At 41.6% G+C, this 15,000-nt stretch overlaps 1 protein-coding gene and 1 long non-coding RNA gene across 4 annotated transcripts in view; one reads left to right on the top strand and one right to left on the bottom strand.

Annotated features, from left to right (window-relative positions):
- Window positions 1–3,259, top strand: part of LOC100872030 (uncharacterized) — a 29,415-nt gene extending 26,156 nt beyond the window's left edge. For all 3 annotated transcript variants that reach the window (XM_086913792.1, XM_086913794.1, XM_086913793.1), the window contains exon 3: window positions 863–3,259. In XM_086913792.1, the coding sequence (XP_086769918.1) occupies window positions 863–1,866 (1,004 nt within the window). In that variant the 3' untranslated portion in view covers window positions 1,867–3,259. The remainder of the gene's footprint in view (window positions 1–862) is intronic.
- LOC147656689 (uncharacterized) overlaps window positions 1–15,000 on the bottom strand; it is a 112,910-nt gene that overhangs the window by 84,858 nt on the left and 13,052 nt on the right. The gene's annotated exons all lie outside the window — the stretch shown is intronic.

The raw sequence follows: 15,000 nt of genomic DNA on the forward strand, positions 1-15,000 counted from the left end.
ATATATATATCTTCTTTTGCCCTCTGCAAGTTCGTTCTCTCTTCGAAAATTGACCACGAAGGAATTTTAACAAGTATGGAATAATTATAATTAATAATAATGATGATAATAATAATGATGATGATGATAATAATAATAATAATAATAATAATAATAATAATAATAATAATAATACTAGTAACAACAAAACCTCTCGCGTCTGTTTATAACATAACACCATCTAACTATCTCTTTGGCTGGAAAACTCCCTGCTGTAGAAAAAAAAAAAAAAAGAAAGAAAAAAAGAGGAAAAAAGAGAATGCGTCTTTTCGCGAAGGTGGAGGAGGTGGAACCTAGGACCCTAGGAAATCGATCCGATCCGATCGTGATCCGATGCTTGATGCTAACTTTCGCGACTCGATCGAAGGAAGAAAAGGGAAAAACCGTTGTTTTTTTTTTTTTTAAATTTGCGCGGATTCGAGGTTCGTTGCACGCTGTGTGGCGCCGTGCTTACTACTACTTAACTACTACTGCTGCTACTACTACTACTACTACTACTACTACTACTACTACTACTACTACTACCACTTATTCGATACGATCGCACCGATCGATCGACGAGATGATTCGTTCCTTTTTAACACATGGGCGCTCGCGATAGATAATCTGTCTCTGTCTAGTCTCTTCAGTGGCCGCGTGGTACGTACGTGCGTGCGTGCGTGCGTACGTACGCGCGCGCGCGCGCGTGATCTCTAACGAAACGGAGAAAAAGAGAAAAAAAGAAAGAAAAAAAAAAAAAAAAAAGAAAAGATTCCTCCGACGTGTACGAAAGGGGTAAGCAGGAGAAGTTGGAGGATAAACTTGGTTCTCGTGTCTGTTACAGACGTGAGTCCGCATCTAATCTTCAAGAATGGGATGACGCCGACACTCTGGCCCCAGGACGTTCCGTTCCCGCAGGAGGAGGGGAAGGAGGAGGTGGGATCGACGTTCGGCGACACGGACACGCAGTCGGGCGCGTTCAGCCCGGCGCCGGACGCGAACTCGATCCAGTATCCCGCCTACTTCAAGGACCCGAAGGGCGGGAATCACGCGGTTTTCGGCGCGGGCGGGACGGGCAGCTTCGGCGCCCTCCAATACATCAAGCAGCAAGGCGGTAGCAAGAGCTGTTTGCCGGACGTGATACAGCACGGCCGCTCCGCGGGGATGCCGCTCTACGTTCGATGCCCGATCTGTCAGAAGGAGTTCAAGCAAAAGTCCACGTTGTTGCAACACGGGTGCATACACATCGAGTCGAGACCGTATCCGTGCCCCGAGTGCGGCAAGAGGTTCAGGCAACAGTCCCACTTGACCCAACACCTTCGCATCCACACCAACGAAAAGCCGTACGGGTGCGTGTACTGCGGCCGCAACTTCCGCCAGCGCACCATCTTGAATCAACATTTGCGCATCCACACCGGCGAGAAACCGTACAAGTGTCAACAGTGCGGCAAGGATTTCCGCCAGAAGGCGATACTGGACCAGCACACGCGCACCCACCAGGGCGATCGGCCGTTCTGCTGCCCGATGCCCAACTGCAGGCGGCGTTTCGCCACCGAGCCCGAGGTAAAGAAGCACATCGACAACCACATGAACCCGCACGCGGCCAAGGTGCGCAGGAACTCGAGCAGCGACTCGAAACCGCCTGGCACGCCGGCCGGCCTGGGCCCCGTCCCCGTCCCCAGGGGGTTGACGCCGACCGTGGTCAAGCCGGAGCTCTACTTCCCCCAATGTTACGCGCCCGCGTTTAATCACCAACCCCCGGTGTCGACGGCGCAGTTCCCGGCCCAGGCGAACGGGGTGTCCGTTGCCGGCGAGTTCAAACCACCGACCGGCCTGCCGCCGCAGTGACTAACCGTCCATCCTGCCGCCTACTAGCAAGCAGGAATACCGCTGAGATTTCAGCGATGCTTCGGTCACGCGTTACAGAGCGACGCCGCCGCCGCCGCCGCCGCGGCAGCCGCAGCAGCAGCAGCAACCGCCGCAACGACGTCGTCCAGTGCCGCGACGCACCGATGCACCCAGCCGATCCAGCAACACTACAACAACCCGTGACATTTATCGTGCATTTACTACCCTCTTTCTTTTCGTTTCAAGGTTCGCTTCGTTTCCCCGTTCCATTGGTTCGCACAGCCTCGGAACGCGTCGCCAGCTAGTCATCAGCTCGACGATGATCGACACACCGACTTATATATATATATATATATATACGTACATACATACACGTTTTCGACCCGCGGTGTCTCCCTCTATATATATATATATATATATAGAGTTCGATTCGTCGTTGAACGGGTATTGTGCGCGCGTGTATGACACGTTGACGCACGTCCATCGTTGAGCGCGTTCAACTCTTATTATACCGATAGATCGTCGTCCGACCAGTGTGTCTACTTGTGCGGCACCTCTCGATCGTGACCCAACGCATTCGCACAAGCTCGCCCAGAGAGAAACACCTCCTCCGCAATATCGCGATACTTGTTGATACTTATTTTCGATCGTCATCCATCGTTCGGCCGACGAATGCGCCATACAACGTTCGTTCGTGTATCTGTCGTTGATTCTGCTCTCCTCTGCTCGATCGTGTTTCAGAGTGAGCGAGCGAGTGAGCGAGGGAGTGAGTGAGCGAGTGAGAGAAAGAGGGAAGCAAGAAATATGGAAATACAAGGGAGCGTGGTAACTGACACGCGCCAAGTCACGAACCGAGCGAGCTACGCGATTGCAAATGGGTTTCGGGAGGGACAGAGGTCGGAGCAGAAAGACGAGGGAGTCGTTGTGTCGTTCACCGTCGAGCTGATCGCTGGCGCCAGAAAAATGGTGACTCAACCAACGAAGAATCTCGTCTATTCCCCCATACGTATTTTTTATATATTAATGAATTAACGACGTACCTTCTCGCGTTTTTTTCGTGGATGAAGCGAATAGCTCGAGAGAGTTCGGTGGTTCCGCGCGCGCAAGGCAGGCAGGCCGTCCGAGGTGTCGTTCGTCACACACCGCTGCTCACACAGAGAAACACGTGTATACGAGTATACACACGAGAGATATACGTACAAGAGTGCGCACACACGATACACAGTCACACCAACACATGCACACGTCGTACGTCGTAGCGACAAACTCGTATATATATTCGGGACGTGTTTCGTCAAAACGCTCGTACACACGGGTTCGAAGATGTTCGATTCGACGACCAGATTAGAAGCAAAACGTAACAAAACAAAAAAAAAAAAAAAAAAAAAAAACAAAAAAATTGATAACGATTGTGATACGATATCTAACTTGCCTATGTTTAATTGAAACAAAAGAAGGAGAAAGGAGAAGAAACAAAAAGAAAGAGAAAGAAAAAGGGGGAAAAGAAGAAAGAGAAAAAGAGAAAGAGATATATCGTGATGGGAGGAAGATACGTACGCCTCGAGAGGGAGGTGAATACACGACCACGAGAAGAATGCCTGTAAATATGTAAAGCCGTTCACTCCGACGAACAAACAAAACCGAGTGGAGGAGAAAAAAAAAAAAAAAAAAATGTTGAAATGGCGCGAAAAAGAGCGAGCAAGAGAGTGCGTGTTTGGTCGCATGGATACTGCGTGGATTCTCGTGTGTGAATGAGAAAATGGAAACGGACAGAGAGAGAGAGAGAGAGAGAGAGAGAGAGTTGCGAATGCGCGCGTACAGAATCGAGGGTGAAACGAAGAGAGACGAAAGATAGGAGGTATAGGAGTGGGTAAAATCGCTGAAGGATACGAGAGATCGGGAGGGGAAAAAAAAAAATGAAATGAAGAAGAAAGAAGACGCGGGAGACGAAGATATGAGAGAGAGAGAGAGGGGGGGGGAGAAAGCAGAGGATGGAAGTATGGATGTAAAAGAAGGGTGAGAGAAAAATGTGTGTGTGCGAGCGAGTGTGAGTGAGAGCAAGCATAAGAGGGAAAGAGAAGAAGAGAGATTAGGTAGGATTTACGAGGACGGCGTATCCCCCCAGAGTGCTGAGCCATAGCTTTTCGGGGTACGGCAAGTTGACGATGACGATAGTTGCGCGAGGGGAGGGTACGACTCTTGTATACTATAGTAATATTTGAATGTATATTTATACGACAGGTTATATTATTCTATTAACTATAATGATGATATTTTGAATCGGTTTTAAAATCAGATTGGTGCTGAACGTAACACTAGGTAAGCGACACAAAGCAAAACAAGAAAAAAAAAAAAAACGAAAGAGGAGGGAACGTGGAAGAAGGCTGAGACACCGTAGAGTAGCGTAAGTAGGGTAGTCGATAGAGTAGAGCTCGAAAGGGGAGTAAGCCGTGGGTAAAAAAAAAAGAGGAAAAAAAAAAGACTTTCGAAGGACCCTCGTGAAGTCCGCTCATCCGGAACTTAATAATAATAATATTAATAATAATACTAATAATAATAATAGTAATAATAATAATTATAATTATAATAATTACGCAATTATCATCACATCAACCGGTGAACAGAAGCAAAAATGAAAGGAGAAGAAGAAGAAGAAGAAGAAGAAGAAGAAGAAGAAGAAGAAGAAGAAAAAGATTGAAGCAAAACAAGAATAAATGTTTCGTGGCAATACTTAAAAATGCGATACGAAAATGGGGAAAGAAATACATAACACGAACACAAAAGAACACACACAAAATATTGAAAAAAATTTCAACGTACTAGAGAATAGTCTTTTAAATTTCTATATTAAGACGTGTGATCTCTCTAATTATTGTACATTATATATATATTATATATATTATATATATATATATATATATTATAATGATCTATACCTATATAGATGACGAGATGCATAAGTATATGATTACGATTATACGTATATTAGGCGTTCTACAGTTAGTCTTTTATCATTTAGACACAGAGATGATCTGAAGATGAATAATTGTGCGGCCATATTCTCTGTGGCCTGTTTGTAGTGCCTCGGAATTGCTGCTCGCGGCAGTGATTTGACCGTATTTTAGGATGGTATATTAATAATTATATTGAAAAACTGCAATTATCGATACTCTGATACAGTACTAAAGGCGGGAAAGGAGAAGAAGAAAAAGAAAAAGAGTGGAAAGAGGAGGAAGAAAAAGAGAGGAGAAGAAGAGTGGGAGAAGAAAAAGTGGAAAAACAAGGAAGTTTAAAAGGAAAAGAAACGAAAGATGTGAGAATGAATGAATGAAGTGATCGTGTCGTCAGGCGTCACGTTAATCGACTCATTAAATTATTAGAGATCTACTTATATCGCGTTTATAAAAATAGGTTAGCGAAAAAAGAAAAAAGCAAAAAGAAAAAAACGTGCAGAAACCGCGGTGTAGAAACGACGACGATGTGATCGTTCGCTGATAATCATTTTTAACGTTGTGTTTTCTTTTTTTTTTTTTTTTTTTTTTTTATTAATATTATTATTATTATTATCCTCGTTGTTCACTTTTTTCATATTTTCTTATTCGTTGCAAGCGCGTAAAAAAGAAAAAAAAAAGAAAAAAAAAAAAAGAAGAAAAAAATCAAAACGAAGGAGCAGGTTCTTCAAAAAAAGAAGAGGAATTCTCAATGATTCACGAGTATTATAATTGTTACGATATATATTTCGCGGGGCGATCTTTCGTGTTATATCCCGATCTTTTTTAGATCCGCTCGTCTCTCTCTCCTTGTACGATTTTAGCGACACTACTCGTTTATACTCGTTTCGCGATCCGGATCACTGATTTCCCGGGTGGTTAAATTCGATATAAAATCGTGTCGATCGCCGACATTCTTATGCCTTCTCGAAAATCTTATTAAACTTTATACAGATCGTTTCAAAGTTCTGGGATATCTTACGATCGTAACTGATCGACCATCATTTAAACGGAAACAAGTAATAATCGAGAAAACTATCGAACCACTGCAAAACCTGTTTCTCTTTTTCCTATTTTTATTTTGTGCTTTTTTTTTGGGTTGGCCATTAATATATATATATATGTGTGTGTATGTGTATGTGTGTGTATATATGTATATACATACATGCAGATATATATATATATATATATATTTTTTTTTTCGGTTAAATTTTCACTCGTCGAAAAATACGTGCCGCGCGTGAAAACAATAATTCAATCTTTCCGTTCCGCGACAGAACGACAGGGCGATTTCGCGTGGACGCGCGAAATATTATTCGCCAGTGAAATAATAATTGGTTTATTAGATGTTTACCGATCGACGAATAAAATGTGGCCACGCTCCATCGAAAGAAAAATCGTTCATTGAATTACGATCATTAAACGATCATGTCGGCCATCTTAATTAACGTCGTTCCAATATTTCTTTTCAGGTTTTCGTTTCGTATAGCCCGAAATTTGATCCTTTTTATTATTATATCATTCCTTACACGAATCAGAAGCTTGCACGCGACGCGATTCGATCATCGTTGGATTATTAAGTTTCGCATAAAAACTCGATCGAATTCTTTAGACTTGATCCTTGTTTTTTAAACCTTTTCTTTTTTTTTTTTTTTTTGTAAGTCACTTTTCGCGTATCATTTTTTTTCCCGCGTCTAAAAAGAGTAAAATGATAAAAAAGTTGTTCATGCGAAATGGATTAAGATTCTTTCGGGCGTGGCTCATCCTTTCTTTTATATATATATATATTTATATATATATATATATAGCAGGGGAAAAAAATATCGTCAGCCCGGAAAAGATTATGTTTAAATAAAAAAAGAAAAAGAAATACTCATTTTAATAGTTTTATCGAAGTAGACTCGAAGAGCAGAGAATGGGAAGAGACGAGAAGAGAAAAAAGAGAAAGATGATTAATTGTTGTAAAAAAAAAAAAAAAAAATTGTAGATACGAACGAATTTTTTGTATTTTTTTTTTTTTTTTTAATCATTTGTTCTAGCACGTCGTACTCGATGTAATGATATATCTCGCATCTTATTATTATCGCTGTTAATTATTAATTATTATTAAGTTTCTATCGCGAGAGAATTTTCGCATGCACGGTGCAGTGGTTGGTCATTCTTGTTTCTTTCTTTTTAAGTAGAATATTTCCTTTTCTTTTTTGCTGTCACCCTTCCACATTTTTTATCGTACGTTTCTCGTTTTTTGTGGCACTCGTCGACGGAACGTTCTTTCGTCCTGAATATCCGACATTGTTGAGACGTTATTTCCTTCCGTTTTTTCTTTCGTAATTTCTTTTCTTTTTCTTTTTCTTTTCTTTCTTTTTTTTTTATTTTTTTTTTTTTTTTCTTTCTCCTACAGATTATTCCTTACTCGGAATAATCAACTACTAGTGCTTATGCTTATTATACCTTAATCTCGCAGTCACAAAATCGGTCGTGTGATATATACATATAAATATATATAAATAATACATATAAATAAATATATATACATTTATATGTATTTTATATATATATATATATTTATAAACGTGTCGCGGACAGAAGAGATGATGCGATGTCGGATTGATTTTTAAATGTTTAATCCTTTCTATATATATATGTGTGTATATACATATATATATATATATACATATACATATAAAATATTTTATACTTTTTCGCGAAGGTAACTTTTTTTGCAAGAAAAAAGGAAAAAAGATAAACGCGATAGCCAGCTGATCTGGCCCGAGACGACAGGGACGCGTTATATTTTTACTTTTAAGTTCCGTGTATACGTGCCGGTCGCAGAACTCGTTGCGAACTGCTGCGAAACTGGTTCGGGTGGTTGGACGACGTCAGAACCTTGTGTGGTGCCATTTCGATCGACGAAACACTCCGACGAGCGTCGTCAGAGCGCGGATAAAGCGAGGAAACGAGAGAGGAAAAAGGGAGGGAAGGAGGGAGGAAAAAACGAAGGAGAGGAAGAAGAGGTAGAAGAAGGAGGAGGAGGAGGAGGAGGAAAAAAACGTGGAAGCAAAAAAGAAAAGAAGAATAGGGGGGTGGCGATAGGTACTGTGATATCGATTCAGTATAGCGAGATAAAGAGACTAAAAAAAAAAAAAAAAAGAAAAAAAGAAAAAAAAGAAAAAAAAAGAAAGAAAGAGAGAAAAGAAAAGAAAAAGAAGAATGGAGAAGAAGAAGAAGAAGAAGAAAAAGAAAAGGAAAAGGAGAAGAAAGAGCGCGGAGAACAATCACGAAAGCGTGTATATTCACACGATCGGATGATCCATGAGATGGTATCGTCGTGACGATGAGCGTCGACGTATACGATGTTACGATAATGTTTATTTATAAGCGATTCTTCTATTCTAATATGTGTACAGTATGCACGACGAGTGATCGGGCTCGTGGATTATCCGGTCCCTGTACGCGCGGAACGCGTACAAGAGTCGGCTCTTTTTCTTTTTTTTTTTTTTTTTCCAATTTTCAATCGAATCGAAACAAAAATCATAAGAATCGTTCGCGAAACCGTTCTTGCCTCTGGCTCTATCGTCGGTTAATATCACGGAATAGGGAACAGGTAGAAAGGAGGGAAAGAAAACGACGCGCGTCGTCCCGACGTCGATCGAATAACTATTTCGCGATAGCCGACGTCGTCCGGCCGCTCTTTTGCACCGATAAATTTTGTTAAATAACTTTTGTTACTGCTACCTACCGCTACGATGCATTTATTATTTTGTCATTTTATTATTATTATTATTTTTTTTTTGTCTTTATATTTATCACTTGTTGCACGTTTCATCGAGAGAAAGAGAGAAAGTGAGAGAGAGAGAAAGAGAGAGAGAGAGAGGGGGAGAGAGAGAGAGAGTGAATAAGTGAGCGAGCGAGAGAAAGAGAGAGAGAAAGAGAGCAAGTAAGAGAAAGTAAATTTTATACGGATGCGAAGAATGAGAAAGAATGAGAATGAAGACAAACGCGAAAAGAAGGAAGAATCGTAATTGCGAATACGGGTCGCAACGTTTTTTTACGCGACAGGGAACGCAAAACGTTTCACGTTTGTATACATGAATAGGAAGAACAAGGCGATCTATGTTTCTTTAATTTTGTTTTATCTCTTCTTTTTTTTTTTATTATTATTATTATTATTATTGCTATTGTAATTTTGTAATATTTTTTTTTTCTTACCATTTTTTTTTTTTTTTTTTTTTTCAGTTCTCGTCTCTTTGAAATCTATTCGGTTGTGTGCTTTCAAAACGCAGAGACTAAAAGAGAGCCGCGCCGGGCCGCGTTATCCCCTGTCGTCCACTGAATGCTCAACATAGATTAGATTATAAGCTTTATATATTATTACCTATATAACGATTAATGTAAATTATTGTTTTCTCTCTCTCTCTTTTTATAAGACTCAGGGCTACCGGCTCCGCAGACGGGGCCAAGCCTCGCGACAGGATGACGCGACCCGGAACACCTCTCTTTTCTCTTTTAATTTCCACTCTAGTTTTTTTCGTACTACGTAGAGTACTACTATGTAATAACTCTGTTCGCGTTTCTGTTTTGTTTTCCTTTTTTTTTTTTTTTTTTTCTCATACATACATATATATATATATATATATACATGCGTATCTAGAGAGAGAACGAGACACACCCTTACACGAAACCTCTGTTTTTTTTTTTTTATATACATACTATTAATTTATAACCGGTGTACACCAACGAATTTTTTTTTTTTTTTTTTTTTCTCTCGTTGCACAAACACACCATCACCACAACTACCGCTACTACCGTACACCTCCCCCCTCCCCTTTACCCCCACCCCCCGCCCCCCTTCGACATACGAGATCTCGCTTTCAAAATTTAGCTTTAAAACTTTCGATGCGGACGCTGATGCAGGTGCAATACATTACGGATGTGCATATGTACACTTAGGATCGTGCCGCGGTGCGTTGAAAACTATACGAGTTTCGCTTGAAAAATAGCCATCCTCGCCCTATCGAAAAAAAAAAAAAAAAAAAAAAACACACACACACACACACACACACATACACACAGAGAGAAATACACACACGCACGTACACACGTGTATGAAAACAAAAGAGCAAAAAACGAATGGAAAAAAAAAAAAAAAACAAGAGAGAAGAAAAAGTCGGGGAAAAAATTGGTCGCGAAATCGCGGGCGGAAGACGCATTGTGCGTTACCCGTTCTTCCGCGTCGATGTCCTTTGTTCTCAATGTTTCCGTGTAATTGAAAGCTGGTTCGCGGGTAACGTTACTTGTTCGCGCGTGATTCTCCACGCGTTTCGTAAACTCGGTTGAACACGCGTGCTCCGTTTCGTGCTCGTGTCCCAAAACGTGTAAAAAAATGAAAGACACAGGCCGGGACGAGACGAGACGAGACGAGACGAGACGAGACAAGACGAGACGAAAGACAAAATTCGTTTCTCTTTGTTCCTTCGTTCAATCCTGTTTATATATACATATATTATATATATATATATAGAAATTCGTTTTTTCACAACACAACATTGCGTTTTTTTCCATTCTCTTTCATCGTTCGCGTGAAGTGTGGACGGTGATCAGATTCCGCGTGTACTTAGTGTTTCAACGCACGCGTAGCTCGCGTCTTATTTATATATAAATATATATATAGATTTTTATATGTATACACGAACTCTCGCACGATCGTAAATGTAAAGAGTTTTAAAAAAACGTTTAAAAAAAAAAAGGGAAAAAAAAAGAGGAAAAAAAAAAAATATGGAGGATGAATCAAATCACCGAAGTGAGCGCTTGGCGCCGGTGATGCATATATATATATATTATATATATATATTATACCGTTTTATTTACGATTTTATAATATTTACACGAGAGCAGCGAACCACTGAGCCAAGACTGACCTCTTTGTGTTTCTCCTTAATTCGTGCGTAAAACGTTTCATTTTATTCAAATGTGTCTTTTTTTTCTTTTTTTTTTTTTTTTTTTTTTTTTGTCGAAACAATAATTATTTTCGCTCGAAATTCTTGTGTTGTTGCATTTTTACCGTGTTTTGTATTTTTCTCTGTTCGATCTCTCTTTCTCTCTCTCTGTTCGGTCACGGACGGGAAGATTCGACGCTCGATCAAACCGCCCACTTGTTTTGTATGAACGCATTGTAACGAGAGAGCGACGCACAGAGAGAAAGATGGAAAGAGAGAAAGAGAGAGAGAGAAAAAAAAACGAAACGACTTTCCTTACGTTTAATAGAAAAAGAAAAAAAAGAAAAGGGGGAAAAAAAAAAGACGAAAAAGAAGGGAAAAATCATACGAAAAAAGAAGAAAAAAAAAAAAAAAAAAAAAACCTCCTCGCAAGATCACAATAAATTTTTGAATAAAATCTATTTTTTCTTATGTACTCTCTTCATTACGCTCTTCTTTTCTCTGTTTTTATCATTCTATCTATTTCATTTTATTCATTTATTTTTATTTTTTTTCCTTTCTTAAGCACCTTTCAGCGCTTTTACACAACATGGACCACGTGAACGAGATCGCAAATTTCGTTTTCCATCCTCCCCCTCTCCCCTCTCCCCTCTCCCCCTCACCCTTAATATGATTTCTTTGCGTTTCCACTCCAGTTCAGTCGAGTCTAGCTCCAGTTCTCGTTGCTGTTGTAAATGCAAAGTTACGTATGCGCAACAAGGTTCACACGGCAACAAATTTAGGGAAGGACGAAAGAATTCGATTCGACTTATTATACATACACCGTTAAAGTGTGCACGCGTGCACACACGAGTCATATATCATATATATATATATACGTATATCTCGGTGAGTGACGAGAGTGTCTCGGTCCCTCGACTCACCTCGAGCCCCGTCAGCTTCCAAAGATACCGATCAGAATTCCTGTTCAGATTCGATTCTCCTCTCTCTCTCTCTCTCTCTCTCTCCCCGCTAGTATCTCCTTCTTCGTACTACTTCTTCTCTGTCCCCGCCCTGTCGGCTCCATTCCCCCGTCGTTCTAATCCTCTACCAGGCCCGATGATGCATCGTACGCCATTCGACTCGTAATTAATCGAACGGCCGACCAACGAGCGTGAATCGGGCTTCGGGAGTGTACACCGAACCGTGTGTGTTCTGTTTTTCATCGTTCCCTCCATTTTCACCCATCTCTCCCCTCCTTTTTGTCTTTCCTTTCCTTTTCTTTTCTTTCTTCTTTTCTACGCGCGATGAAACATTGAAAAATAAAATCGCGAGAGAGAAGGAGAGACTTTTAATAAATAATTCTCAGACTTGTAGCTCGCACCTCGTAGATTCCTGGAGAGAATTCTCTCTCTCTCTCTCTCTCTCTGTCGATTGGAGAAACCGGAGAGCTCTCCCTCTTTCGTGAATTATTTTTTTCCAAAAAGGAAAGAAGGAAAAAAAAAAAATAACCACGATATAAACGAAATCTCGATGGACATCAAGCGTGGAACGGAATCTCGCGCTTACTTTCTTTGTTTTTTCAGCCTGTGCTTCTTTTCAGCTCGCATCGTTGTGTTTTTCTTACGCTCTTTCGTACACCAGACACATCAAACACTCGTTCGCAATCTCTTCGCCTCCTCTTCCCGAGGAATTTATTAACATCTCCATCAAGATTCGCATTGAAAAACGATTGACACGATACGCGTCACAAAGAGATAGATCTCGTACGAAGAGAAATGGCGGTCTTCCGATTCGTATCGAGGAGCAAGGAAATTTTTTGAAGTATCGGGATTAATAATTAAGGATGGAGAAATAATCGAGAACAATCTCAGCGCAATTCGAACGTTCGAATAAATTCGAAGCACGTGGTGAATCCAGGTTGGGACAGGAGGCGAATAAGCACAGTTCCATCGCTGGTGCAACCAGTTTTGCACGGCCACGTCAGAACGGCCACTTGTCAGAACGTGGCGGTCTCTTGATTATTTGGATTATTTGCGCGCACACATACTCGCGCACGGGCATAGCTAAAGCTAATATCGGGGCCGTGAGTACACGTGGACGCGAAAGAAGACGCTAAACTCCATTACGCGGAATCGTACATTAAAATCTCGTGGCCATCCATGCGGGCTCAGAAGCTATTTGCTTTCATCGGGACCGAGCGGGCTGCAGCGGTTCTCCGATTGTGAAAACGATCCTTGGAGGAACAGTTAACAATCTTGTCTTCCTCGATGAAAAGTTCGAAGGTTATTGGAAAAATTGAAATCGAGGGTGGATGTTTCTAATAATTATTCTGATGAAGGAGAGTTCGCTTCCCTCTTCGAGAAAATTGATCTTCTGGGATAGAACGCATCCTCGTTTTAAAAAAAGTAATTAGACTATTTATTTTGATTATTTTTGGTTACCTAAAACGACGCAATTGAGTCTTTCATTTCTGCAGAAAAATAATGAAAAAGATTCAACTTTTACATCTATATTTTCGCTTTAATTAAATCGTGGAACACGAATGATCCTTTGGAAAGGATCGATAAAAATCTCTACACAAATATGTCAGATAGAAGAATTTGATCTATTAAGTTATAAGCGATTCGAGTTTGCGCGTTAAATGAGACGGAAATAGAGCGAGATAGATCGTGTAAGATAGATCTCGCTTCGTTTAACGCGATCTTCAATCGCTTGTAATTTAATAAATAAACTTCAATCGACATTTTTATATACCCAAGAATCTTTATGTCCCATAAATTCCCACATATCCCCGCCAACATAAAATACTTTACGTTAGAGTTAATCTTTATCCAATATACTTGAATAATTAACCTTCTCCCCCCCCCCCCTAATCCTACGAAATTTCATCACAAAGAGAATCCGCCTCGTTTCCGATTCGAAATCACCACCACCACCACCTCTCTCGAAATCCGTCGAGCACGACGGATCTATCCCATCGAGAAAAGAAAAAGAAAAAGAAAAAAAGCTTGCCTCGAAAAATTCCTCGAAGTGCGGAGCCGCGCAGTTAAAATTCGCGCAGGAACGTTTGGAAAGGAGAGGGGGGGGGGGGGGGAGAGAAAAACTTCGCCGACGAAATTCGATCGATGACCATCGAATGACTGGCGAAGAAACAAGGCTAGTAGGAGGAGGAGGAGGAGGAGGAGGAGTGCAACAAAGGGGAGTCGGAATACCGAGTGGCGATCGATCGAAAAGTTCGAGCGATCCGCGCAACGCCTGGGCCCCGCCATATAACGAGTTTGAGAAACTCTGCCGTCTGCGAGGAGGTGCGCGACTGCACTTGACTTTCCAACTTCACGACCGGCGCACCGGCTACAAAAGCGAGTCTGCCGTCTGCGCCAAGTCTGCGCCACGATTCTGTTACGCGGACGAGAAAGGGGGCGAAAATTGAAACGGCCGGTGGAATACCCGCCGACAGACGGAGAGATGCTGCCGAAAAGTCTCGGGGATTGAGAGGCCGAATTGGGCTCCTTCTCTTCCTCCATCTTCCCTTGTTTCTCTTTTTTCCCGTGAAACCAGCGTGTTCTTCTCCCTTTGCGTCTCTCTCTCTGTTATATATATATATATATATATGTGTGTGGCGAACACCTGTTACGAAGAAATTGTGGCGGATTTGTCGGTCAGCAGGAGCGTTCTCCTCTCCCGTGCAAGAAAAGGGCAAAAAAAAGGGGGCAGGGCTATTTGAACGGACGTATGATGGTTAAATTGTAAGTTACGAGGATGTCTCGACTCGTCTCGTTTCTGAATGGTGAATTAATAAAGATAAGGGATTAAAAGGGAGAGGAAGGGGGAGGGGAGGGGGGAGAGAGGGGGAGGAGAGGAGAAGTTTAAGCGGACGATAAGATTTTTAAGAGACGCGGCTCGTTCAAGGGATGGCAATAACGGTACGGATACCATCGATCTTCGATCCATCGAGGGAGGGGGGAGGTATTAAAATCGTCCAACGATAAGAGGTTAGCTCGATTGGTAGCGAGTTGCAAGTTGGCCAGGCCCGATGCGTTAATGTTGTTATTGCCAAAAATGACGAGGAACGAGTTTACGCGGCTCACCGATCGCCGTACCATCTTAACCAGCCGCACACCGAATCCGGTTAGACCGGTTCGGCGAGACGTTAGATTTTCGCGTGATCGCACTTTCGGTTTCTGAATATTGTGTCCTTGAATGGAGTCCTGCTCGCCGGGGCCCCA

The sequence above is a fragment of the Apis florea genome, unplaced genomic scaffold (assembly GCF_048593485.1).
Source record: "Apis florea isolate Af1SG1 unplaced genomic scaffold, ASM4859348v1 contig_3515_pilon, whole genome shotgun sequence".
Classification (NCBI taxonomy): domain Eukaryota; kingdom Metazoa; phylum Arthropoda; class Insecta; order Hymenoptera; family Apidae; genus Apis; species Apis florea.